General features: G+C 39.5%; 1 protein-coding gene across 13 annotated transcripts in view; it reads left to right on the top strand.

Annotated features, from left to right (window-relative positions):
* ANKRD44 (ankyrin repeat domain 44) overlaps positions 1–25,431 on the top strand; it is a 136,324-nt gene that overhangs the window by 52,478 nt on the left and 58,415 nt on the right. For all 13 annotated transcript variants that reach the window (XM_027678166.1, XM_027678168.1, XM_027678163.1 and 10 more), the window contains exons 2-4: positions 8,133–8,216; positions 17,081–17,159; positions 23,431–23,501. In XM_027678166.1, coding sequence (XP_027533967.1) covers positions 8,133–8,216; positions 17,081–17,159; positions 23,431–23,501 — 234 coding nt within the window. The remainder of the gene's footprint in view (positions 1–8,132; positions 8,217–17,080; positions 17,160–23,430; positions 23,502–25,431) is intronic.

The raw sequence follows: 25,431 nt of genomic DNA, 5'->3' as shown, positions 1-25,431 counted from the left end.
TCTGTGACACTTTAATGGTGTCACTGATACTCAACACAGTACTGTTACACAAGACACAGTTTGTATCAAGACAAAACCCCAAGAAACTTTGAACAAATTCAAGAGGACAGGAAAATTCAGGGTAGCATTAGATCGATTATCCTCGATCTTTGTAGATATTTCAAGAAATCTTATTATGCTGTCTGTGGTAGACTTTTCTTCACTAAAATGGGTAACAAATGCTGGTGAATATAGCAAATGTTATGCTACTATGTTTATTTTTGTCTCATTTGAAAAAGCTTTCTTATTTTAACTAGTCTGCATCATGCTGAGTCTCTCTCCACTTGATTAATGTAGGACAGAATTTATTAACTAATTTTCTGATCTGATCTGGGGGCACTTGAAAAACCCCACCAACCCCAACCCCAAATGCCGAAACCAAAACAAAACCTCACCACTTAAATCAAGACTGATGAGAATGAAGGACAGGACACCGGGCAAGCCGAATTAGAGGCTTAGCGCTTTTCCTTTTTAGAAGTGATCTAAATTTAACAGACCATGAGTTATTTTGGTACCTTTAACTGATAATTTTAACAAAACATGGGCAACATGCAGTGCTTTTGGTGTGTAGAGGAACTTCAGGATTCCAGGAATGGCAGGATGTAACCTTCACTTCACCTGGAAACATAAGCAATTCTTGGGGCAGTTGATAGGCTTCATAATGAAAAATGGGAGACAGCCAAAATCTGGAGCCAAGCTAACAGCCAGAAATAGATCTGCTGAGAGGCTTGTTTTGCACCATCCAGAATGGCATATCAGAAATTGTGCAAACAGAAATACCAGACTTGATCCAGCATTGCAGAAGCAGGGTCAATCCTGACTATTTTCCTTTTTAAGTATCATGAAGGCTTGACCAAATGAATGTTGTGCTGAAGTTTCAGCTGTCTCAATTTTTGTTTTCTTTCTTTCTCACTTGCTTGAAATACAAGTGTGTGTTTGATAGTGCGTATTTGCCATTAAAGGTGTTCAAGTGTGTATCACCCAAGAACTTCAGCTCCCCTGCTCCAGCAGCATGGAAATGGGGCAGCAGAGAGAGAGAGGCCAAGGTTTGAACCTCTTGGAGAAGATGAGTAGAAGGGAGGAAAGGGCTGGGCACAGAGCAGACCAGGGCGGGAGAGTGCAGGGGTGGTGGGGAGGCAGGAGTGTAAAGTTAGTTTATTCTCGTTACTTCACAAGGAGTGTTTCTGGGAAAGTGTACTGAAGTGTAGTCTGGTTTGCACATCACTCACTAAATGATCATTTGTGATTATGTGTAATTATAGAATCAGATCTATTGTCTTCTCTGTCTGGCCAGAGACACAGAGTTTTGTGGGTGGGGTGTAAGCAAAAGCCATCAGGGCCCTGCTGAGAGGGATCAGAGAGCCAGAAGCCTGTGGGAGTACAGCGTGGGTTTCCAATCTCAAACCGGTTTGTCGTTGCAAAGGCTTAACTGGTATTGGAGGGGAAATCATTTAAAAGCATGCGATGCAGGATGTGTCATGACAACCCTGCTCCCTTTTCAGGGTTGAGCCATGCTCTAAGCAGTTCAGGATGTTCTTTTCCAAACCTAGTGTAAGCAATGTTCAAGACAAGATCCTTAATGGAAGGTGTTTGTCCTGTTTCAAACATCTTTATTGTTACTACTTACTTTAACCTTTTGTCAGCAATCATACTTTTCCCTTCCCCTAATGCTGTGCAATATTAATAATGAAGGAGAACTTGGGGTTTTGGAAAGTATATTTGTTCATCTAAAGCTGGTGATGTGATTTTTCCCTTCACAAGATGCAAAAGGGTGTTTTTGGTAGGCTGTACTTCCAGCCTCTGAACCTGATCAGTGCTGGATACCAGGCACCCAGCTGAATTCATCTGGAGGGATGGGAGTCCTCCCAGGATGCAGGTCCTCCCCTGGACCATGCTGCCCCCAGGCTTTGCAGCCTGCACAAGCTGCCTGGCTATCCAGCAGATTAAGGTTGGAGCTGCTCTATTTTGGTAGCTGTTTGTTTGTGATTGTCATGGAATTAGCAAGGTATGCCAGTGATTAAACTCAGATTTGTAATGTTACCAGCAATGACAATATCTGATGCTCATGTTAGAATTGCCATATTTCAACTAATTTTGCACCAAGTATTTCTGCAAATATTCAAGTCTTCATTTGTGAAGCCACTGTGGGAAAGGCTGAGTGTATACCTAAGTAGAAACTACCTATGGACCATGTTAGCATTAAATGACTTATTGAGACATTGGTGAAAAATTACTTAGGAACCACTAGTGCATTACTGAGCATTTGACTAATCTTGAGGGGAGGGGAGAAAGCACTGAACACAAACACTGTTTGTACCACACTGCTGTTCTTGCAGACATCCTTGCCTGATGCCATTGGTGCTGCTCAGAATGTGTCCCTTAGGGTTAGACCATACTGGGAGCCACAGGTTTGCACTGGGGTATTTTCCATCTGGTCACTGAGCATTGTTTTGTGTTTTGTTGAAGTTGCCATTCATCATTTGAATCAAATCATTGGAGGGACAGGCTTTCAGCACTGAGGCTTTGGGCAGGTTCAGGATCCTGTGTTGTCCAGGCAAACGCAGACAGCCCCCTCCAGCTCCTCTTTCTTTAAAAAGTTTAGGTACAAGGTTGCTCTTAAAGCTAAACATATGCTCTAGTTACAGTTTATATGTAACTTTTCCTAGTCTCAGGAGAGCATTACAGCAAATGAAGCAGTGATCGATTCTCCACTGCTTCTGTGTGCCCTGTGCCATTGGTACCATTAGTGCTGAAGTCCTTTTTATGGTCTGAAGGATGAATGCAGCCTGAGGTTTTGGAGAAGCTGTTATAAATGACATAGAAAGAAATGGGGGGCCATTACAGGAAAAACTAACACTTCTTGCAGTGAAACTTAAATGCCCATTACTTCCCTGTAAACAACTTAGAGCACAGCATGGCAGCAAGTTATAAAGTCATTGGTCTAGGGAAAGTGTCAGAGCACAGTCACGTCCTTTAAATGCCAGCCTAAAAACAACATGAAGATCTCTCAGTTTGTAAGTGCCATTTACACAGAGTTTTTCTTACTTTGGGGAGTGTTGACCTGTGTTTTGTTGAATACCTCTGTGTGTCATGTAAGTTTGTTGGTCCTTGAGCACTGAAACAGGGTGGAACAAATTGAAATAAGTAGCCATGTGTAGGCACACATGCTGTCCTTTCTGCAGTGGATTGATGTGCAATCCTTAAATCATTTGGCTAGTCTGCAAAACGTGGAAGGACATAAGAAGAAAGAATTAAATGAATTGAAATATTTTTTCCTGCCGTATTTGAAATGTTGCAGTGTACAGGGTGTTTATTGATCTGCTCAGTATAAATGTCCCAGGTAAGTACATTCACTCCCTTAACAATGCTGTTAGTTTGCCAAGGTGCTTCCAGAGAACCAGTATACCCTATTTACAGATTTGATTCTCTCTGCTGGCCTTTCAGTAGCTTGGACAAGTCACTCCGTGAAAATCTGTAATAGCTCTGAAACATCCCTTAGCAACCATCCAAGGGCATTCTTCTCTAGATACCAGCTCTGTGAAAGTACTTTGCTGTCAGAAGTCAGTATACAGAAATTCCAATAACAGAAAGGCACTCTTTGAAATAACAAATCATGAGCAAACTTCTTTTTGTATTTACCCAGCAATTAATTCCTCAAACACAGTAAAAGGCTAACCCCTGACGCAAATGAAATAGACTACAAGGCCTGTTAAAAATTATTAGTATTGAGTAATTTCTGTACATGGAACTGTATAAATACTGAGCATCAGGGCAATGTACTCTGAAAATGAAGAGAAATCTAGTTAATGACTGTTCACTAATACAGACTGGTAGGTTAAAACAGTATTTCGGATATTCACGTGCTGTACGCTCAGAGGGAGAAAGTCCTAAACTAAAATTAGGAAGAGTAGTCTGCTGTGACCAGTGGAAGGAAATATATATACGTGATGTGACATTGCAGACAACCTTGTAAGCTTGATTAATGGGAGTACCTACAGAAAAAGGTGTTTGGCAAAACATTGTCAAAATCAATACCACTTTGAAATGATTGGGTGTCTTGCTACACTGCCTTGCTAGTTAAAGAGAAGTGAATACATGGACATATACAAGTGTTTAGTTCAGGAACTTGATGTAATGCAATTAGATCTAGTAAAGGATCAATATATAACTTCTTTTCACTCACAAGACCAAGCGACAGTATATTATATCAAATTGGCATGGCAATCGATCCTCCTTTCCCTATCCCCCTTCAGCTCTTGTCAAACAAAAATCTGGCTTAAATAAGTCCTTGTTAGTGAGTCAGGATGTGTAAAATCAAGGTAAAATATTTAATATACGTTAGTTATTTGTTACTCAACAAAAATACTAACTAGTTTGCTCAGAGATTCAGCACCCACTTTCAACATAGTAATTAAAATGATAGTTGAGACAGTCCCCTTAAATACTGCATCTCATCTGGAGTTCAGAGACTCGCCAATGCCACTTGGTAATAGCCTCTGCTGTCCCCTGTGCTGTCAGATCTATGGAGGAGAATTTCCCAGTGCTGGGCTCTTTCTGTCAGAGTGGTTTGGCTCTGTGGGCACCAGCTGAGCCACAAGACATTCTTCCATGTGGGTTTAAGTTCTCTGTTGCTGAAATAATTGCTGTGCCTTCAGTTCAACAAATTAATTTTCCCTCGTGGGTTGAAGTCCTTGTGATAGCCCCATATGCCATAAAGGTAGGGATATGCTGCAACATTGGAAGATGTCTCTGGGTAAAATTTTATTTTTACTAAAATGCTTATTACAGCACAAAGTAAAAAACAGTCTAATAAAACTTGTTGATAAATTTTGTACTTATCATAATAACTCTGTAGAAAAAGTAACCTGGAAAGGGTTTTGCTAGCTGCTGGAGTATATTCTCAGAAAAAATGTGAACACTCCCAGCTGAAACTCTCTTCAAGAATTTGGAAGCTCCAGAGAGCTGAGATGATGAAACAGTTGTTCATCATTCCAAAACCCTGCACCCTTGCTTAATTCTAATAATAGTTTTATATAACCTGCTCTGTGCTTGTGCTTTTTAATTCATTATGAGTGTTTAAGAACTTCTGAATTTGAAGAATTTTAAAGCAAAATGTTTCTATAAATGAAATAACCCATTAATAGTGTCACAGGTTTTAGAAATTATTTCCAAAAATATACAATATACTTTATCTTTCTTTGATAATTAGGAAGGGTCATTATCTACCCTTCAGGAATTAAAAAAAAAGAAAAAAAAAGGAGAAAAAAAGAAGTTATTTGAAGTCGTTCATGTATGAATATGGTAATCAATGAAGATCAAAGAAGTAATCTGTTCAGGTCATTGGACGTCCACCATCAATGTGTGTGTAACTGCACAAGCTCCATTCCATCGCTCTCAGCTGCTGAACGGAGCAATACTTTTTCCATTGTGCTGATGGATGCGGATGCAGGTTCTCAGCTCTGACCTCAAATTGCAGCAACAACACTGCAACAGACTTCTGACATGTTTTTCCTAAACAGGGCGTTATACTTGACTGAACATCTTACCTTGAAACATGTCTTAATATGTAATAAAATTCCTTGACAATAATGTGTCTCCCTTCAAAAGTAATACTTTGGAAAATGAAGTGGAATAATGATGTAGTAAATTAGGAAAATGGCCAGTTGGAGGCTGCACAGCAATGACTCAAGATGATTATTAACCTGTACTGGTTTTATCTGTCCTTTCCAATTGCAGGCTCTGATCGTTCCCCATTGTCTCTGTCTCTTGCTGTTACAATTAGCAGTGAAATATTATATTGTAATTAATTTATAAAAGGTAAATTATGGGAAAAAAGGGCTGAAGGACTAAGGCCTTTGTAATGGGTATATGGCAACTTTCTCCTGTCAGCAAAGGTTATGTGTATCAGTGGTGTGAGACTTACAACCTGCTTCAGAGGCACACTAAATACTGGGGTTTGATATAAGGAACTGCAGGTAGATATGACCATGGTGTGGTGGACATAAATTGAGATGAGGATCTTATAAATGTTACAAGTCTAAAGAACACAGTGTTATTATCAATCTGCTTTCTGTGTTAAGTAGCTGGTACTAATTAAAAAGGTCAAGCATTTCCTGTAAAGCCGAGTGTCTGATTCAGATTTCTGGCAGAGGGATAATGGGTCAAAGTGTCTTATTGTAGATCTTCCTCTCTTTTTTAGTGTAACAATGAACAGTACTTTACTCTTTCCCTTTTAAAAGAAAAATGTCACTTGTAACAGCATTTTTTTTTTTAAATCCAATAGATTTGAAATTTGAGGTTTTTTCTCTTTTTTCTCTTACCTGTGCCTGAGGTCTCAGCTGAAATGCCATCAGAGCCTGGCTGATATCTTTTGTTTAGTGCTGGGCATCCCTGCAAATGAGTTCAGAGAGTAATCCAAGCTGCTGGGGGTATTTGTTGCTTAGCCACTGGGTTGTGTTGCCATTCAGTTTGAAATTGAGGAATTCTCTGCTTTCCTCTTTTTTTTTTTTTTTAATTTAAATATTATTATAAATGTACATGAAATGAAAATATTTTGGTGTGAGCATTGTGATTTCATAAACATTCACTGATTCTTCATAGCTCTGAGTGTTAGGAGAGGAGGGAACAGACTCTGAGCATCCTTTGGTGGGGAATAGTCTCTGGCCATTCTGACATGGGCTGGGAAGGAAACATGCTAAATGGGTCAAGTGAAATGCTATTTTTTTTCTTTCTTTTTCAAACATCCACGACAATCCGTAAGACTGCAGACAGTTGTGATAAGAGATGCTGCTTTAGTCCTTTTTCCATTGGAGGAGTGGCAAGAATTAAATTCCAGTGTGAATGTTTCTCAAGGACATAAGGGATTAATATGTCTTAAAATAGACATCATTAACTTAGAAATGTATTTTCCACATTTGAACATGATGAATTCTGCAGTGAAAAGATAGGGAGAAAATGGTATTTTTTTTTTGTTCTTTCAGCTTGTTTGTGAATTTTGAGAGAACCTGTTTACAAGAGAGTTAAGTGCTGTAGTCTCAAGAACTGTTGTGGTTTTATGTGCTTAAATAGGCATGCATACATGCTTCCATTTTGCAGGGTTATTTTAGATTCTGGTGATTGCATGGCACCACAAACTCTGTTTTTGCCAGTAGGACCATGAGACAACTTGGAGGTGGGCAGCGAGATTGGGGGGTGCACACACTGCCTTCAGGAGGGGTCATGGTGCAAGTGGGGCCATCTCCTGTTTCAGCAATTGCTCCAGGGAATAGGGATCTGTGTAATTTGTCCCCTTCTTTTTCTGATCTCCAGCAGCAAGATTTTTATTCTTTTACTTCAGCAGATCCTGTCTTGCCAGCTTGGTTAATAACTCAAATATTTGCTGCTGGGGGTCCAGAACAAACGTAGCCAGAAGGACTGAAATTGCCAGCTCCGGATGTGTAATGGGGCAGTTGAGCATATGCAGCTCCCTCCCACTGATGGGTGACGCCAGCACTGCCAGAGGAATGAGTGTGGCATATTGTTTCTCCTGTATCCCCCATTATTTATTTATGCATTCCGATCCATAATAGCATAATAACAGACTTGGAACAATAAGATAATTATTTTGCTTCTTGGGTGGTTAAAATTAACTGTGCTCGTTGCATATTTATTCAGTAAAAAAAACACAAGATGTTTAGTAATTGCCCAGAAATTCATTATCTGCATAATGTTCTGTTTCTAAATGTGTATTGCATGACCATTAATCTGTGCCAACAGCAAACATGCAGCAGTATCTGATGTAATTAGTTTTCCCCTTACATGCCAAGGAGAACATCTGGGCTAATTGCATGTTTTTGACAAAAGTTGCCATTCTAATGGGGGTCTCTGTTTGTGCACACACACACACTCATTATATGTACAAACATGCCGTGATTCCAGCTTATCCTCCAGCAAACTGATGGTTCTTACTGATGAGATACTCTTGGTGATTTGTTGCTGGCGTCATAAAATGTCTGTAGGCAACATTAGTAAATGTTAGCAGGAATAAGATGCTCTCCTCTTAAGCAGAAAACAAACAAACCTGTAATGCTGCTTCTTCTGTTTTGTTTTTCCAGCCGCCACTGGTCCAAGCGATTTTCAGTGGTGATCCAGAAGAGATCCGGATGTTGATCTACAAAACTGAGGATGTCAACGCCTTGGTATGTGACTTGGCATGTTGTGTGCCTGTGGTACATCAGCACCGTGCTTATGGACTGTTACAATGGCAGTATGGAAAATGTCCTTAGTAATTAACACATAACAGAATGAAAACGATTCAGAAGTAAGAAATTTGGATCTCAGTGGAATCCTAATTAGTAGTCTGAAATATAATTGTCTCCAACAGTTGACTTTAAATTTTCTTACTGTATGGTAATTATTCCAAATGTGCAGGTCAGTCAGGGACACTTTTTTCTCTTACTGAGAAAATGAATGAAAACAGCTGAAAACTGCATATTTTTACTCTCTGTAGAGTTTCCTTTTATGAAGAGCCTTTGCAGATCAGGAGCTGTTATTCAGCATTTGTCTGTGCTTGAAGTAAAGCTTCACATAGGTCTCAGCAGTGAGAGCAAGGAAGCAGAATCTTGGCCATAATTTGGCCACAAAGGAATTACTGTTCTGGAGATTGGCTTACTCTAGCCAGAATGGTAAGCAGCTGTAAAGAAGTAGTATTTAACTACTTTGGTAATGGAGGAAAATATCTCCATTTGAACTTGGTCTTTTTGCAGAAGTTGGGATTTTTTTTTTCCCCCTTTTCAATTTTAACTTAAATCCATACTATTAGAGTCCTGTCAGTCCTGACTACAATCTGTGGCCTCTGAAAGTGGTGAGAATATAAAGCAGAAGCAGAAAGATGATTTCCAGGTGTTTCCTGGACTTCTGAATCAATCTTCCTTTCCTTCATGTCTTTCTCTGACATAAAGTCATCAGTTTATTTATAGCTAACTCTAGCACTTGGTCCGGTTTAGTCTTGGTACTGAAACTTTTGCAGGTAGTGGGGTCCAACCTGTTGGTTCAGAGTTGCTGAAAGGAACTGGAGAAGTGATCCTACAGATCTGGTTGACTGGGGCTCCACTCCGTTCGCTGTCAGAGCAGAAAGATTTACTTCTGTTTTAAATTGGGAATCTGATCCAAGACCTTGACATTAGGCTTTCCCTGTGATTGTCAGTACCTGGTTGTTATGTTAAAAGTTCCTAAAAGTGCTTTGTTAAAGAATCATCTTCCTTGAGTTTCTTCTTTATTTGTTTTTGCTGTTCGTCTTAAAAAACAAACAAAAAGCCCCAAACTAACCAAACAAAAAACCCACAACAAGCTAGGTGAATGTCGTAGTTCCTCTGCATTTCATGTTGTTTTTTAAAATACCGTTTCCTGCACAAGGTTATTGCCTGCTTCTCAAATGTTTTTCTATCCTTTGGCTGCAAGTGTGTAGTGATGGTTGCCAGGGAGATGCTCTCAGCTGTCAGGTGTGATATAGATGAGGAATACATATTTTGCAGATGAGTACCATGGTACTTAATAAAAAAAGTCATTGAACTTGAATGGTCTGCCCAGAACACTATTTACAATACTCAAAATGCATCCAAGAATGCTTTGCCTGAACAGCTATTTTGTCAGGAGCAAAACACAAACCTTTTCTTTTGAGTAATTAGAAAAATGCTGGTTAACATGAAACCTGAAGATTACGTTCTGAATAGTGACTGCAGACAAGTGTTAATTGCTTAAAATATCACTAAAGAAAGACCAAAAGATTTCCCTCCGTTGTGCTGTGAGCTGGCAATTTGCATTGCATGCTTATGTTTCTATTTTAAGGGTGTTTTTAATTACTTCCATGTTAGTGTTTGGTTGCTCACGTGAGAGGAAACTCTGACACTTTGGCAGCGATTTGTCCTTTGTTGACAATTTTGGTTGGCTCTATTAACATTGGAGTAGTTTAAATATAGGTAGGACAGGGATACAAAATAAAAGACTGGTTTGTAGCAAGCTCTGGGAATTTATGGAGTTTTAAAAATTCTTTTTTTGGAATCTGCAGCAAGAGAAGCATTTGGAAGACAGAACAAAAAGCGCATAGAGAAACTCCACAAAATTAGGAATGTATGTGCATACTTCCTAAGAGAAAATTAATCTCAGGAAAGAGTTTGGAGGAAATCTGGGAGGAAATCAGAAGTTTAGCATGTTACTACTTTTTTTTTTTTTTTTTTTTTGGGTCTGGTAAAATAATTATTATCTTTCCAAGCCGGGAAGTGTATGTTGATAGAAATGGCTACATTCTGGATGTTGCTATAATTGTGAATTCCATGTTGCAACAAAGTGAAAGCTGTGACTGTTTGGCTTACAAGTGTGGTTTTAGTTCATCTGCCACCATAATTGTCACTGTGACCTCTCCAGTCTCCAGCTGTGCTTTGGGGGAGCCTGTGCACCCTGAGGGCTTGGACACTGTTATCCTTAGCTGTTATACTTGGTAAGCAATTCCCTACCATGGGGTACCAAATGTGCACTGTCTCCTTGGGAAATGTGGTCTGCCTGTGGGCAGTGTTCAGCAGCCTGTTTTCCCAGGACATTTGCAATATTGGTTGCACTATCTAGACTGCCAGACTAGTTTCAGGTAGGCATTGTCTACATTTGCTGTTTGGTACATTTAGAAATAGTAGGGTGATCATGCCCTGTGTGTGTAGGTGGGGATATTTTAGGGTGCTATTTTTACTTTGGGAAGAGTGGGAGAGAATGACTCCCAGAATCCAGGGACTACTCTGGATCCAGTTGTAACCCCTTGTTATTTGGGATTTGTAATACATGCAGCTGTGCAGCACCCTACATCTGCAAAGTCCAGTTCTCATGTGTGATGTTATAAATCGAAATCTTCCTGTGAAATTTCTATTTTCATCTTAGTCTTCCAGTTTCCCCTCAAAATATCTAAAGCCAAACAAAAAAAGTCAAAACCCCTTCCAGTATTCTTCCCTATAACTAATGTGATGTTTGCAAGCCAAAGCAGACATTTAATTCCCTCTGTTTTTATTTTTTATCCCCTAATCCTGCGTTTTCTCTTGGATAGAACCCTAAAAACCCAAAATATATTTTAAACTTTGATGTCTCCAGAATATCTTCTATTGCATTTTTATTTTTGGGAAAGTAAATAGTGTGCCACCTCACTCCAGCAGTGAGACTGTTGTGGACAACATTTGCTTTCCCACAACATAGGTGCTTCTGTTTCTGCTGCTGGTATGGCCTTTTGGGCTTGATCCTTGCAGCGTCTTTGCTCGACGCTCTGCCAGCTGGAGAAGCTGCAGATGCTTCTTGCTGCTCATCAGCATCAAGAGATAATTGTGGGAATGTTTATTATGGGATAAGGAGGGCAAGAAGGATCTCACTATGGAGAGACATGTATGTATGTATGCTGTTTATTACTTCTTTTACACATTTTTCTGCTTGGTAAGGCATAGATTTGCAGGACTGCCTCTGTCAGGAGGATTCAGGCTTCATCCAGGTCTTCACACACACAAAAAAGTTATATATATATATACTTCTGTAATGTTGCTAAGCAAATTTTTGGAGGTGGTATAAGTGCTTGAGGAACAAGTGCACACGTGTTTAGGATTGTGAGTCTGAAAGGCTTTGCATGCTTGGGATAGCTAAAGTGAAGACCAGCTTGTCATTCAGTTTAGAGTGACATGTTTGACTTGGGACTTGAGAGAGACTGTAATGTGGTATTTCAGTTACCTTGGGATACCAGACCCTCATCTCTGCTCTCATCCAAGGAATCATGATTTTCTTTTTGGTGCTGTGGAGCCTTGCAGAAGAATAAAGCTATGCTGGAATTAAATGCTCCTCTTTAAGATGTAATTATGCTGTGCTGGAAAGTCTTCTGGAGGATTTAGTCAAGAACTTGGAAAGGCTTCTGCTTTGACACCGTATGACAGTTTGGTGCTAGGTAATAGCTGTGTTTCCAGTGGTATTTAGCCTCTAGTAGTGCTGTTTGATATGCTGTTTCTTTAAGTGGGAAGTGATAGAAACAATTTTTTCTACAGATATTATGAACAGTTCTCAATTATGTAAGGAAATTGAATATGAAATTACATTGATGTTTGCAATGTGAGGTAACTAGGATGACTTATTTAGATTAATTTTTTTTTTGTTTTAGAATTTTTTTCTTTATATTTTATACAGAAAATTTTTGAACTGTGAAAAAGATTCTGCTGGAGAGACTGAGAGTCTGAAATTGTCTGGTTTGCTTTGCAACAGCATGTTACTATACTAGTGGTTACTATGTTATATATATATCTGTGCTGGTGACTCATCAGCGTCCCCAGAATGTTTGAGACCCTTAAGGATGTATAGGCCATCAAAGTCTCATGGCAGGGTTTGGCTGTAGCTGCATTATTTTCTTCCAAGGCAGCAATATCAACCTGAAATACTCGAATTTTCTAAATCTCTTCCCATCCATTTACATGTGATGCACGTTCCCACGCCTTCAGCCTTTCCCCCCAGCTCCCCCCAAAAGTTAATATTGTGTTTGTAAAAATGGAGGAGTTATTTAAGTCTATCTTTTGAGTCTTACATTGAATATTCATAAACATTAGAATATTTCCATTCATTAGGATAACAGTTCCTACAGTCTCAATATAGGATTAGTAATTAATTGTTAAAGTTACCTTTTTCTCGCATGAAAGCTGCTGTCAGCCTTACAAAAAGCAAGTGTTAGATGTGGGGAAAAAGGGCAGATAATTTTTCTTTTCTCCAGGAGATCAAAGTATTTGCCTTTTCTACTTCATGGGCAACTAAAGACTTGGTCCAGAAAAATATTTGTTTCTGAGGCCAAACTGAAGACTGTGAGGATGAGAGGTGATGGAACCAGGATCTGCATTTTCAGATAGGAATTCCTCAACTTGGTTTTTACCAAGCAGAAGAATGAGCACCAGCTGAAGGGGAAAGTCAAGCTGTGTAACTTATGTCTCGTGCTCTAAGTTAAACATTTGGATTTGCTCTGTGAATTACAGGCTTTAATAAAAGAATGTATGAGTAGAAAAAAATCCTTGAAGCATCAGATATTTTCTTGGTACACCATCAACTTTTGGCTTGGAATGGTTGTAAATAGCCCACAAAGTAGGTGCTCATATGCTTTTAGCCTCTTCAGTAGTTCCTAACAGTTGCCAATATTGAATATTCCTGAAGTCAAATTGTATCTAAATGTTTGGGGTTTTAATGGTTGTGCTATTTAAATTGAGGTGTACTCTGATGTAACAACTGTAAATGGAGGGAATGAGCAGGAAGTTTGTTTTCTGTTATTATTCTAGTTAGACTTTATCAATGGAAGTTGTAGCCATTCACATGCCTTACTCTGCCACCCAGGCACATCTCTGGCAGAAGGTGGTGGGAATCCAAAGGCTTCATTAACTTGGTTTCTGGGGTGCGTTAAAATCCTTCTGTAAATTCCAGCTATTCCTGTTGGCTGCTCAGTCAGTTTGGTGACAAAGGAAGGATACATAACATTTATTTTCTGCAGCAGTTGCACTTATATGTTAGTAGTAAGGAACTCTGTCTTAAGCATCACCTGATCTGAACAGCTGCAGTTCATCTCAAAATTCAAATCCATTATCTCCGTTGAGATGTAGGCTGTGTTGAGGAGGAAATGTAGGCCCTTTTCTTAATGTGCCTGCACATGTTACATGTGCTGATATGATTCATGCACTTCACTATTCTAATCTTCATGTACCCTAAGGCTCTGATCCAATAAAGCACTTAAGGGCTAGTCTAACTTTAAGCCTGTGAAGGGTCTTATCAGTGTCACTGTGATCACTTGAACAGTTTAAGTATGTGTTGAGTGTTTTTCATGCTGAGGCCTTCTGTCCCTGATTTCCTGTTTGTTAGAGTCTTAATTTCTTTTCTCTGTACTTAAAACAAACTAAAGCATAGAGATAATGTTAGTATGCAGCATCATCTTTTCTGTGAACTAAGATAGGTTACTAAAACAGTTTTCATAGAATGGTTTGGGTGGGAAGTGATCTTAAAGATCATCTAGTTCCAACCCCCTGCCATGGGCAGGGACACCTGCTCAGAGCTTCATCCAACCTGGCCTTGAATACTCCCAGGGATTGGGGCATCCACATTTTCTCTGGGCAACCTGTTCCAGTGCCTCACCACCCTCATAGTCAAGAATTTAGTCTCAGTATCTAATCTAAACCTGCCCTCTTTCCTTTTGAAGCTATTCCCCCTTGTCCTATCACCACACTCCCTTGTAAAAAGTCTCTCTCAAGCTCTCTTGTAGGCCTCCTTTAGGAACTGGAAAGAGTGTTTATCTCATCTCAGTGTGATTTTCTGGCCATTGTTTATAGCTTATCTACTGTCTCTTACTGACCTTTTGTTCCTCTGAGAACTGTACTTGAAGCAGGTCTGATTATTCGTCTTAATGCTATTTGTGACCCTGTTATCATCTCTTCCCCCCCCACTTACTTTCCTTGCCTTGATAATGTATGTTGAGGTTTGGGGTTCTGCCAAGCCTTTCCCTGAAAGGACAGATTTTAGTCCTCTCTCTCTGTTTGTAGCCTTCAGTCTTCAAATCGTTACTGATTTACTTTTGTACTCCTGTTCCCACCATCACGTGACAAATATGTCTGTAGCTGAAAAGATGTCAGGGCATGGGCCAGATGGAAAGGCAGTGGGTGATATGAGTCTGGCTGCAGTGGTACACAGCTTTGAGGAGGATGCAGTGAGTGTGGTTGGACAGATGGGGAGATGCCTCAGTTCCTCTGTTTCTGTATCAGTCCTGTGCAGAGTCTAAACAGGAACTTGAGGATGTTCCTCCATTGAATTTCTCAACTGCGTGCTTGTCTGCGGGTGTAGTGTGTGGACTTCTCCCTGCCAAACTCCAGAAAATGTTTCCTGTAGGGCTCTCTGTGAAAGTGAACTCTGATTTGTGCCTGGTTGTGATAAACGGAGAAGTTTTAGGGGTTTTTTCCTCTTAAAAAAATGAAGCTTAAATTCAGTTTCATGACTAAACCCAGTTTGATTCTTGCTTAATATGAAAGGATTTTGCATTAATTTTAAAAAGTGAAAGCTGAGAAATTTTACAGAGAGTTATTCCTGTTACAGGAAGGATAAAAATTCTAGTTTTCTGTTTAATGTCCTTTCCTCTCTGTTATCAAATTTCCATCAGATTTACAGTTTAGTACATAATATCTTTATAATCAATAAAGCACTGGGTAGCCTTGGTTCCTTGATCCAGAAAATTGCTTGGTCTTGTATCATTTGACTTCAAACTACTCTGTTGCCAAACTTGGCTGTGTTGCAAGAAGCTGTCACAGAATTTGTCACTGACAGGTACAATGGCTGTTACAAATACTGCATTGTACAAAGAGAGCTCCGTGCATTGAAATGAACAAACTAAAAACCCAAATAAAACTGATTCTATTTTTGTATAAGTTTGATCAGTCTTAGCATATTTTTTGCCATGGGTAACCATAGGACAGGTAATGTGAGAAATATTTATGGAAGGTCTCATATGTGCTCGTACCTGTGAGAACTGTTTTGTGGTGGATTAGGGGTTAGGAACTGAGCATGTGAGAGAATCCAGCTTGTTATTTTGGTTCCTGAGAGGACATTTCTGGATGGACACTGCTTAACGTTCTTTTAATTTGCCTATCATGTGAGGAGGTGAAGTTCTGTAAGATACCTTCCTCTCTGACCTGTGACAACCTGGGTTTTAAGTAGTCTGTCTTCTGAGTGTTTTATGTGCATGCCCAATATGAAAGATCAAAACGCAGTGGAGCAGACTTTGAGGACTATATGCATTATATATATTTAAAAAACCATAAAAATTAAATTATTCTAGTTGATCAGTGGCTCTGTGCTTTTCAGTGTTGGAAAATAATTTTCAACATTCAAATGACAAATGCTTCTGCTGTGCTGATTTGTCCACGTTTATAGCATACTTCAAAGGTATTCCAAAATAGCTTATAGTGGTTGACTTCTTGGTCATGTAAAAAGTGATATTTTATATGACAGACTCAGAGATCTGCTTCAGGGACACAGTGTAAATACTTAGTAGGGTTTCTCTGTTGGTATTGTTTGCAGGAAGTGTCGAATTTGTTACCAGTTTACAATATTTAATGCTGGTAAGTTGCAATAAGTTTCATTGATAAGGTCTCTTAGAACTTATTTTTGTGGTTAAGAAACCAAAATGAAATTCATTTAGGACTGGAAACAGGGATGAAATAGCACAATGAGCAGTATTAGCAGTTCTTGTGATTGTTGTTGCCCATATTATAATGTTTTAGCTGTTTCTTTTGAAGACCTATGTTCTGCAATCATCTGAATAAAGCAATAAAAGAAAGGGTTTTTATAAACACTGTATTATACCCCTTGAAGTTAGAAAAGAAAATCTTGAAAATGGACTCCTTTATGTGGAAAATTACAGAAATCAAATAAAAGTAGAGGTATTTCAGAAGTTATATATATGATAATTAGCAGTTCTAAATTTGAAGATACAGATTTGACTGGTATTATTTTCTTCTTTAATGTTTAAAGGATCAAGGTGCACGTGCCCATTTTGGGCTGCTGTGTAGATAACCAGGCTAAATGGTATACAAGGACCTTTAGAGACTAAGAGGATTACATCTTGACCTTGGGTGTGGTTCCAAACCATTCTCCCAAGTTATCCTTCTGAAGACTCTGTGTCTCTTGTATTGTTGGTGCAAAGTGCATTATGAAGTCTGATATCCAGAGGCATCTCAGTTATGTTGCTGTGATATTTAAGAGTGGGAAAGAGACCCAGGGATGATGCCTTTTCCTCATTTTAGATTTGATTTGATCTACCTGTAAACAGGCTATCAGAATAAAGACAGTGTCTCTGCAAGGTGTGATGGAAAGAAGTGATAAAAAAGCTGAAGATTTTTGGGAGGAAATATGTTGTTGAGATCTTGAATTTTGTTCCTTCAGTGAGATTGCATTTCTAATTATAAACAGAAATGCACACAGCAAATAAATATGTACAAATGCATTGCTCTTTAACATGCACTTATTTGTGGTTTTGTAGGATGCCGAGAAACGAACTCCTCTTCATGTCGCGTCATTCCTGGGGGATGCAGACATCATTGAGCTTCTCATTTTGTCAGGTAAGGTAGTGACCCTCACTGTTATTAACTGGTAAATTAGCTAATTTTAAAGCTACAAGGAATACCCAGCGAAGCATATAAAAGTGAATTTTGGGCAGTGCCTATATGTTCTGAGTTTCATGGAGTTGGTTGCATATGTTGCAAGCTTAGAAAATATATTTAGATTTAGTGATACAATTATAAAACGTGCACAGTGACTGAACAGAATTAATAAACAAAGTAACTAGTTTTTAACAACTTCTAAAGCATTCAAACTGATAGTATTTTTGCTTCAGAAACTTGCTGAAGTACGTATTTGAAACGTGGATTCATATCCTGGAGTACAAGCCAAGAATTCCTGTTAAGCAAAAATTATTATGAAATACTAGTAAAAAAAATTATAAATTAGTTTAAATGAATTTTAAGTGGTATTTACATTAGAAATATGATTCTAAGAGTCAAGAAGTTTATTTGGGTGTTAGAAACTGTGCAGTAGGATGTATCTGAACTACAACAACAACAAATCAAAACATGTTTTCCAGCTGTTGAAGTGGCAAAAAACATGAGCAAAATATGTCAGAACAAAGCATAAAGCAGACATCTCTCAAGAAGTGCACATAATTCATGGCAAACTCCTGGATGTGCTTGCAAATTTCAAAGGCAGTGCTTTTCTAAACTGGAGAACTGTAAAAATAAAGCTTATGTGGTTTAAGAATTTGGAATTGAAAAGAACCTTATGGTACAAATGTCTAACCCCTTGTAAGCAACTCTGCTATATAATTGGTTTCACAAATTATTGGTTTGCCTCTTCAAATTAGTTGTGTATTTTTTTTTAAGTTATTTCAGCATTATCAGTCCTGTGACTGAAAGGCACCTTCTAATTTCCAACCTTGAATCCTAGAATAATTCAGGCTGGACAGGATTTCTAGAGATGACCTGATCCAGCCCCCTGCTTAGAGCACCAGCCAATTTCAAAGTTAAATCAGGCTGTTGATGGGTGCATGCAGACCACACAAACATATATCTTTGGTTTACCAGTCTAACCACACCTGGAGAAGGCAGAAAATAAGAATTCAGTTTGCTGTAACTACGTGTTTCCTCTGTTCATTGTGGGGGAATTTTTGGTTTGCCTAATTCCTTAATGGAGGTAACTGGTTGGACATGCATCATCCATCAGACCTTTCTGCTGTAACCCTGATGCCAGCAAAATAGTTGGAAAGAACATTGCTCCACTGACAGGTTATGCTTGGGTGGGTTTTCAATGTGCTAAATGCAAACATGATTTTCTACATTGGGAGGTAAGAGTTAATAAGCTTCATCTGTACATGTGTTCTTGCAGTGTGTGTTGTTTGTCTCATACTCCTGTTCCACTGTGGTGTGAGAAGATTGAACAAGTAACGTCTTTTTGAAAAAAAAAAAAAAAAAAAGTTTTGCAAGTAGCAGCACAGGCAACATCCTCATACAGAGATAGGGGAAGCTGTTTTGCCCATTTGTCCCTTGACTCCAAATAGCATCCAGAAATGTCCAAGTGAACATTGTTGGTTTTGATCACATTCCTAAGAAGGGAAGGAGGCTTTCTAGTGTTCTTCTGGGACACTTAGTTCCAGCACCTGACTGCCAAAATGTCATCCCAGGGCTGTAGGGTTTGTCTGGTCAACAGCATAAAATGTGGGTGATATATCTTGGGGTTTTTTTATATATCCGAGTGTGAAAAGCTTGTAATGTGGGCTTTGAAAAACTGAACTTTGTGTCAGTGGGATTGTGCTGGTGTTCAGTCTGCAGGAACTGTGTGGATCTTTCCCAATTAGCTCAGCATGAGTCAAAATTAATTTTGTGCTGCATATTCTACCTATTCATTGCTCTTTAATATCTGATGTACCATTATTTGAAGACCTTGAGTACTTGTATCCAGGAGCAAGTTTGGAGGTTTCTGAGGTTTAGGTGAGCAGGTTGAGTTGTTATAAACACCTCTTTGTGCCTGTGATCTCTCCGTGAACTGGGCTGCAAAAACAACTGCAGCATCTTCCTTTGCTTCACCTCTTCATGCAGTAAACTGTATTAGTAAAAGTGTATTATAAAAGACTATTCTGAACATAAAGTTTAGTTACATAAGCAGAAAAACTTGTCTGGCTTAAAATGAGATGGTGTTTTCGCAGAGGGAAAGCGCAAAAATACCTGCTGTTGTCAAGCAGTAGTCTCAGCATGAGTAGAAACTAGGAGAAGTATCAATGTATTGCATTTTGCACAGGGCTCAGGAGAGAAATGAAATGAAATATGCACATTCTGATATTTGTAGCCCATGAACTGGTGGCAGCACAAATGAATGTAGTGTCTAATGAATAAAATTTCTACTCAGGTTGTTGGAGACAGACCAGAAATGGCTTTCTAGGTAGCCACTGAAATGGAATCTGTTTGGAACTGATACAGCAGACAGAGTGCCAGATCCCTCAACTGGTATGAATCACCCCAGCCCATTAAATGTCAGAGGCAGATAGATTTACAACAGCCCAAAGGTCTGATCCATAATCATATGGTTCAAACCTGGGAAATGTGCTGTTGTTTTGTTTTTCCAGGCTACATTAAAGCAGGGAGCTTTGAGCACTTCTTCACCTCCTTTCTGTCAAAAAGGAGAAGGACCAGGGTAATCATCTCACATAAATGAAGCTCAGTATGATGACACAGTCATGGACGTGCAAGAACAACTGTCTGGGCAAACCCAAGCTCCATTCTAGTCTATGCCGGGGCCTCCCCCCATCCTGGGCTTTGAGCTGGTGCCTGGGGAACTAATGGTTGAGCTCAGTCCCTTACCCCTTGTTACCTACCAAGGCACTTGCCATCTTGGAAATATTACCATGCCTTACTATTCCTGAAAGCTCTGAGCTTCTTGGCAAGAAGTTATGGCAGCTATCCTTACATTTGTGAGGGCCTATTGCTGTGTCCCATAGCAGGAGTTGGAAAGGTGCATGTAAATGATGACATTAATAGGTTAAAGAGTAGAGTGTTCTTCCTTCATTGACCATCTCTAATTTTGGAGATTTAGACTGTGGAATCTAGGTTTATTAGAGACGTGGATTTGGCAGATATGCTGCATGGGAAATTGTACTTTGGTTATGGTAAAGAGATGTTAACTTTAGTCCTGAAAGCCAGCATTGAGTTATTCCAGATCTCATAAGAATCAGAAGGCAATTTCAGATTTATTTTCTCTTTTGGCAGAAAAATTTGAGAGTGAAAGATAGCAAAGATTACAAACCAGGCCTATTAAAGAAAAGTGGAACACAGAAAGTTTCCTCTCTGTTAATTTTCTCTGTAACATTATATGTTATGTTGCCTACTTCAGCCTCCCAGAGCAAATCCCTACAGCTAAGCCTTTCCTTCAGGCTCAGGGGTGTGAGCCCTCCCAACAGCAAAGTGCAGAAGATGGGGCTGAGAAAAGGGTTTTCTCTGAAGAATTTTTGTAAAGTGGATATTTTATGGGTGGATGGGTGCTGTGGCTACCTGAAAGGATTTTAAGTGAAATCTTTATAGCAACTTATATTTTCAAGGAAGATTGTACTATGAAGGACACAATATACACCAAGTGTATATCAGCCCTCTGTGCTTATAAACACACAGATTAATTCACCAAGTACTGTAGGAAGTGCACTGAAATATTGTTAAGGTACTTGGTCCAGAGTAAAGAGAGGGACACTCAATCTCTGAGTGACTTTGAGGAAGTGTCGTGGGATAGACTTGAAAATTTAAGCTTCTGTTTTTTGTACAGAGCTCATTGTAGGTGCATTAGCATGTTCTAGAACACTTTACTCAGTGCTTTCAAAGAGCTGCCCCCTGAGCTGTCACAGGATGAACACTCAAGTTCCTGGAGCGTACAGGACACCCTTGAAAATGTGAGCATTGTTCACTGGGTGCCCCTGCTTGATCTCCCTTAAAATGGCAGGTGTTTTCTCTCCCCAAAGGAGTGCATCAGTGTTGGTGAAATTTTCATTGTTATTAACCATTGACTGGAAGGAACTGCTGGGAACCCAAAAGCTGAATTTTGGTGAAGGAAATGGGTAGGCCAGGGAGAAATATTTTGAAATGTCTCTTCAGGAAATGTGCAACCTCACTAAATGGACAACTGCAGCTCCTGTAACAGGCAACAGCTGAATTGTGTAGCTCCTTAAAAACAGAAATCAGAAACATATTCAACTGATGCATTGAATTAGATACATAAGAGCAATTTCACTGTTTCACGTAAAGAGGCAAAGAGAGGTAAAGAAAATTGTAAAACAGCTGAAAAAGAAAAGGCTGATAGCATGCTGGGTGTTATTTTATTTATACTGGTATTGTTTTCCTTTTATTATTTTCTTTAGCTGCTTTCTTGGCAACTATTTCAGTTTCTCAAAGGGTAAGTGGATCAGTGAAGGGCATGAATAACTACTGATGGAGACACTTCTCTAAGTTTTCTAATCATCTTCATACCAATGCCGCTGGAGTTGTTGAATACTGAGGAATAATATACTTGTCACACTTTGCTACTCCACACATAAGCCTTTCTGATTTGCAACCATCTGCTGCTAGGAATTAGTGAATCAGTAGAAATAAAGTAAAAGAAACCTTCGTTAAGAACATGAGGTAAAACCACAAGGCAAATAGAAAATAAATTTCTAAACACAAGAAGAGGTATTTGGTGGCAATCACTAGGAATTCATCTAGGCAGTTTGCATCCCCAAGACCCCTACCAGGCCAAGTCAGGATAATCAAAGGGGCCTTGAAGGCAGGTGTCAGCTTCCTGATGGTGGAGAAGGTTGTTGCCTTACGTAGTGTAGGAAAAAGGCAGGATACTAATATGTATTAACTGTAATGGCCTTCTCAGGAAGATAAAATAAGCTAATAGCTTCCTTACTTAGACAGATTTATTAGAAAACCCTTTGAAACTGCTGTCTTTTCTAAAGGGTGTTTTCCCAGAGGGCAAGTTGTACCACCAGGTTCTGAGGTGAGTTTGGAGGATTGCCTCTAATTGTTGGAATAGTTATGAAAGTGACTTTCTCTTTATTGCAGCCAAAAAATTGCATCCTGACTTGTGGAAATATGCAAGAACTTGTTTCTTCTCTGATTATCTAGCACAGTTCCCAATAAACACTGTGATTCAAAGTCAAGCATCTTAATATCCCTGAGAATCAGCTCTCAGAAAGTGATTCTGATTCAGAGAGTGGGATTTATTAATTACAGGCTTTTGTATGCATTTAAGTTATGGTTCAAAATGAAGCTTAAGAAACCCTTTGTTCATGAAGTTCAGAGGCTCATTCAGGCTATATGCATGACACTTGTGCTTCTCTATGGTTCTTTTTCTGCATATGCTACTGTTCTCAGAATAATGCTGCTACCTGCAGACCTGAAAGGTACAATATTTTTAGAATAGAATTACAATAGAATTTAAACAATTTTTAAAATTAGTTTCTCTAGTCCTTATCAGTGAATTTCCTTTCTGCGGTGTCACATTTCCTGCAAACAAATCTGTCTGTTTTATTACACAAAGCTAGACGATTCTTTTTTTTTTTTTTTTTAACTCCCTTTGGTCTACAGGCAGCCAGAACCACTGTAGTTAAATATGCTTCCTTTATCCTTTTTCTCTGGCAAGCCAGCCCAAACCCATCCTCTTGTGCAGCTGCCTTTCTCAGAGCGCCCATTAGCACTGAACTGCACAGAAGGCAAACAGGTGGTCTCCTTCATCCCTCGCCTTCTGATGTTTTCTGAGTAACACTCACAGAACCTGATGTAATAAGTGCCCAGTTTTGTCCCCAGCCTGAGCATTTCCTGATCGTGTTTTCTTGATCCCAGCACGATTTGCAAAGCAGAGAAGTGGTCATTTTTTAGTGTTCTGTCTGATGCAGCTGAAGGCAAGAGGCGGTTCAGGTTAGTTCCCTTCCTTCTGTCTTCACACAGCAGCAGTGCTCTAAGCAAAGGGCTGCTCTCTTTCACTTTGTATCAGTAGATCTAAAAAAATGCCTATACGTAGACACATGTGTACATACATAACTCCTTGCAACAAATCTTACTTCTTTAGTGTCCTGTAAACAAAGCAATTCGTAAAAATAGTCCTACCTATCCATTTCCTTTCTTTCCCAATCACACTTCAGCTCCTATCTATCAGACATCTGGAAATGCATTTCCAAGGTGAACAGGGTGCCAGGAGAGTCCTGGGGAACACTGAGAGTGCCACATACGGCTCAGCTCTTGTTACTAGGAAGCAGTTGGGCAAGGCTTTCAATGTCGCACCCAAGGCGTGGATGTAACCTCTGCTGTTTATTTGCAGGCGCTCGTGTTAATGCCAAGGACAATATGTGGCTGACTCCTCTCCATCGGGCAGTTGCTTCAAGAAGTGAAGTGAGTAAGATTTGATAACCCTGCTTTTGCACATAAGCTGCATGCTGGGGGGAAAAGCAAACCCTTGAGAACCGTAGTAGGTGGCATGGTGAGGCAGAGAGGGAAAGCATTTTCTGCATACAGGGCCTGTAGCATTGCAGCTGGAGGCCAGCTTTTACAACTTAGTTATAGCTGCTTTTGAGCCTTAATGTGGATGATTTTCACCTTGCTTTACATTACCGTAGCAAGTCATACTGAGCAACCATCAGCTGGAGTAGGTGACCAGGGTTGGCGTGGGATAGAGTCCACAGTGGTCTACAGTGCCCACATCATTTTCAAGTGGTGAAATAAAGAGGAATAAATCCGTGTGGATATGTAGATGCTGTGCATGTGCCAGAAGGGAGTGGATGTGGATGTGATCCAACACACATTACATAGTTTGTTTTGGTTAATTGCATTTCAAGGCATCCGTTAGGTTTTCTGCTAATGCATTTGATTCATGCGTGAGGGAGGGTTTGCCTATATTTCTTCTACTTGACAAATAAAAATCTTCTGGCATCATGTTGTACCTCTTCTGTTGCTGTCTTAAAAAGGAGCAGCAATAACTATCAGGAATGCAGGTCAGGCATGACTGTATTTTCAACAGCACCATTATTCTTGGCTTTCCATTGTAGATCTCCCTGTCTACTCTTATCCCCCTAATACTTAGTTAACAGTGAGCCCAACTGCAGACTGAATTGGCTGCTGGGGATGAGGGGAGGGGTTGTAAAAGAGACAGTGGGTGGCTGTCTTCCAGAGACTGATGGACTCGAATCACCTCCGTAACAGTCCCAGCGCTTGCCAAGCCTGGAGGCAGGAATCCTGGGCTCGCTTCTGAACTTGGGCATTGTTTGGCTGCTGGCTGAGCTTCCCAGCTGCTGGCATCCACTGAAACCCTCTGAAAGGAATATCTGATAGAGTATGAATGCTGTAATGAAGCAAAATACAAAAAGCCATGTTGGAAAACAAAGATCAGACTTAAACCTTAAAAAACAGCCACAGTCTTTCTGATGCGGGAATTGCAGTGTGCTTGGTTTCTTCTTTTGGATGTGTCAGAGTACATGATTTTTATTGTCAGTGACAGTCCTAACAAAAAATGTATGTCTTTCTGTGGGTTTGAGTCTCATTTTTAACTCTTTGTCAGCTGAAGCACAATGAGAAAATGTGCTGGCAGTTGTGGTACCTCACGATGAGTACCCAGGTGCGTTAGTGAGGCAGCAGGGGAGGGCCTTTGATGCCTTTTTTGTGGTCTGCTATATATTTTATAAACACATGTAACTTTCTTCTCCTGGCCTTTTTTCTTTGTTATTTATAATATAACTGCTATTTTTGGTAATAATTTTGAAACAGGATTTAGCATTTTTGAGGCTCTTTCAGTTCTGCTTTTTACTTTATTACACAAGCTGCAATAGTGATACTAGTAGATAGCAGTAGGTGAATTCATAGCTCACATTGATACTTGGAGATGAATTAAGGGACCAGTAGGACTCAGTGTAGTTTTTGAAGTTCTTGTGAGCACAGTTGTTTTCAGAATGATCACCAAGAAATTATAAGTTTAGTATCAATCTTTCGCTATGAAGCTTTCACAGGATTCAGAATCTGTTTCCTTGAACCCTTTTTATGTGTTGATTAAAAGCATGAACACATTTTTACTTATATCTTAATGATTTTTCAAGTGGGCTTTAGGGATTTAAATGTTTATTTACAAATCAACAATGCTCTGGTGTGACTGTGTAGGATTGTTAATGGATGTTATCAGTTTCAGCCTTATATAGTTGGAAAAGTAAAGATATTTCACTGTGATAATTTGGGATAGCTACAGACACTGACTGCAGAGGCTTACACCGTAACTGTGCACTGCATGCATATGTAGAAACTATATTAATAAAAGGTCATGCTCTCAAAAGCAACA

This window comes from Neopelma chrysocephalum, unplaced genomic scaffold (genome assembly GCF_003984885.1).
Source record: "Neopelma chrysocephalum unplaced genomic scaffold, ASM398488v2 Primary Assembly neopelma1_44, whole genome shotgun sequence".
NCBI lineage: Eukaryota > Metazoa > Chordata > Aves > Passeriformes > Pipridae > Neopelma > Neopelma chrysocephalum.
Note: the sequence above shows the minus strand (reverse complement) of the source record. Positions and strands in the feature narration are given on the sequence as shown.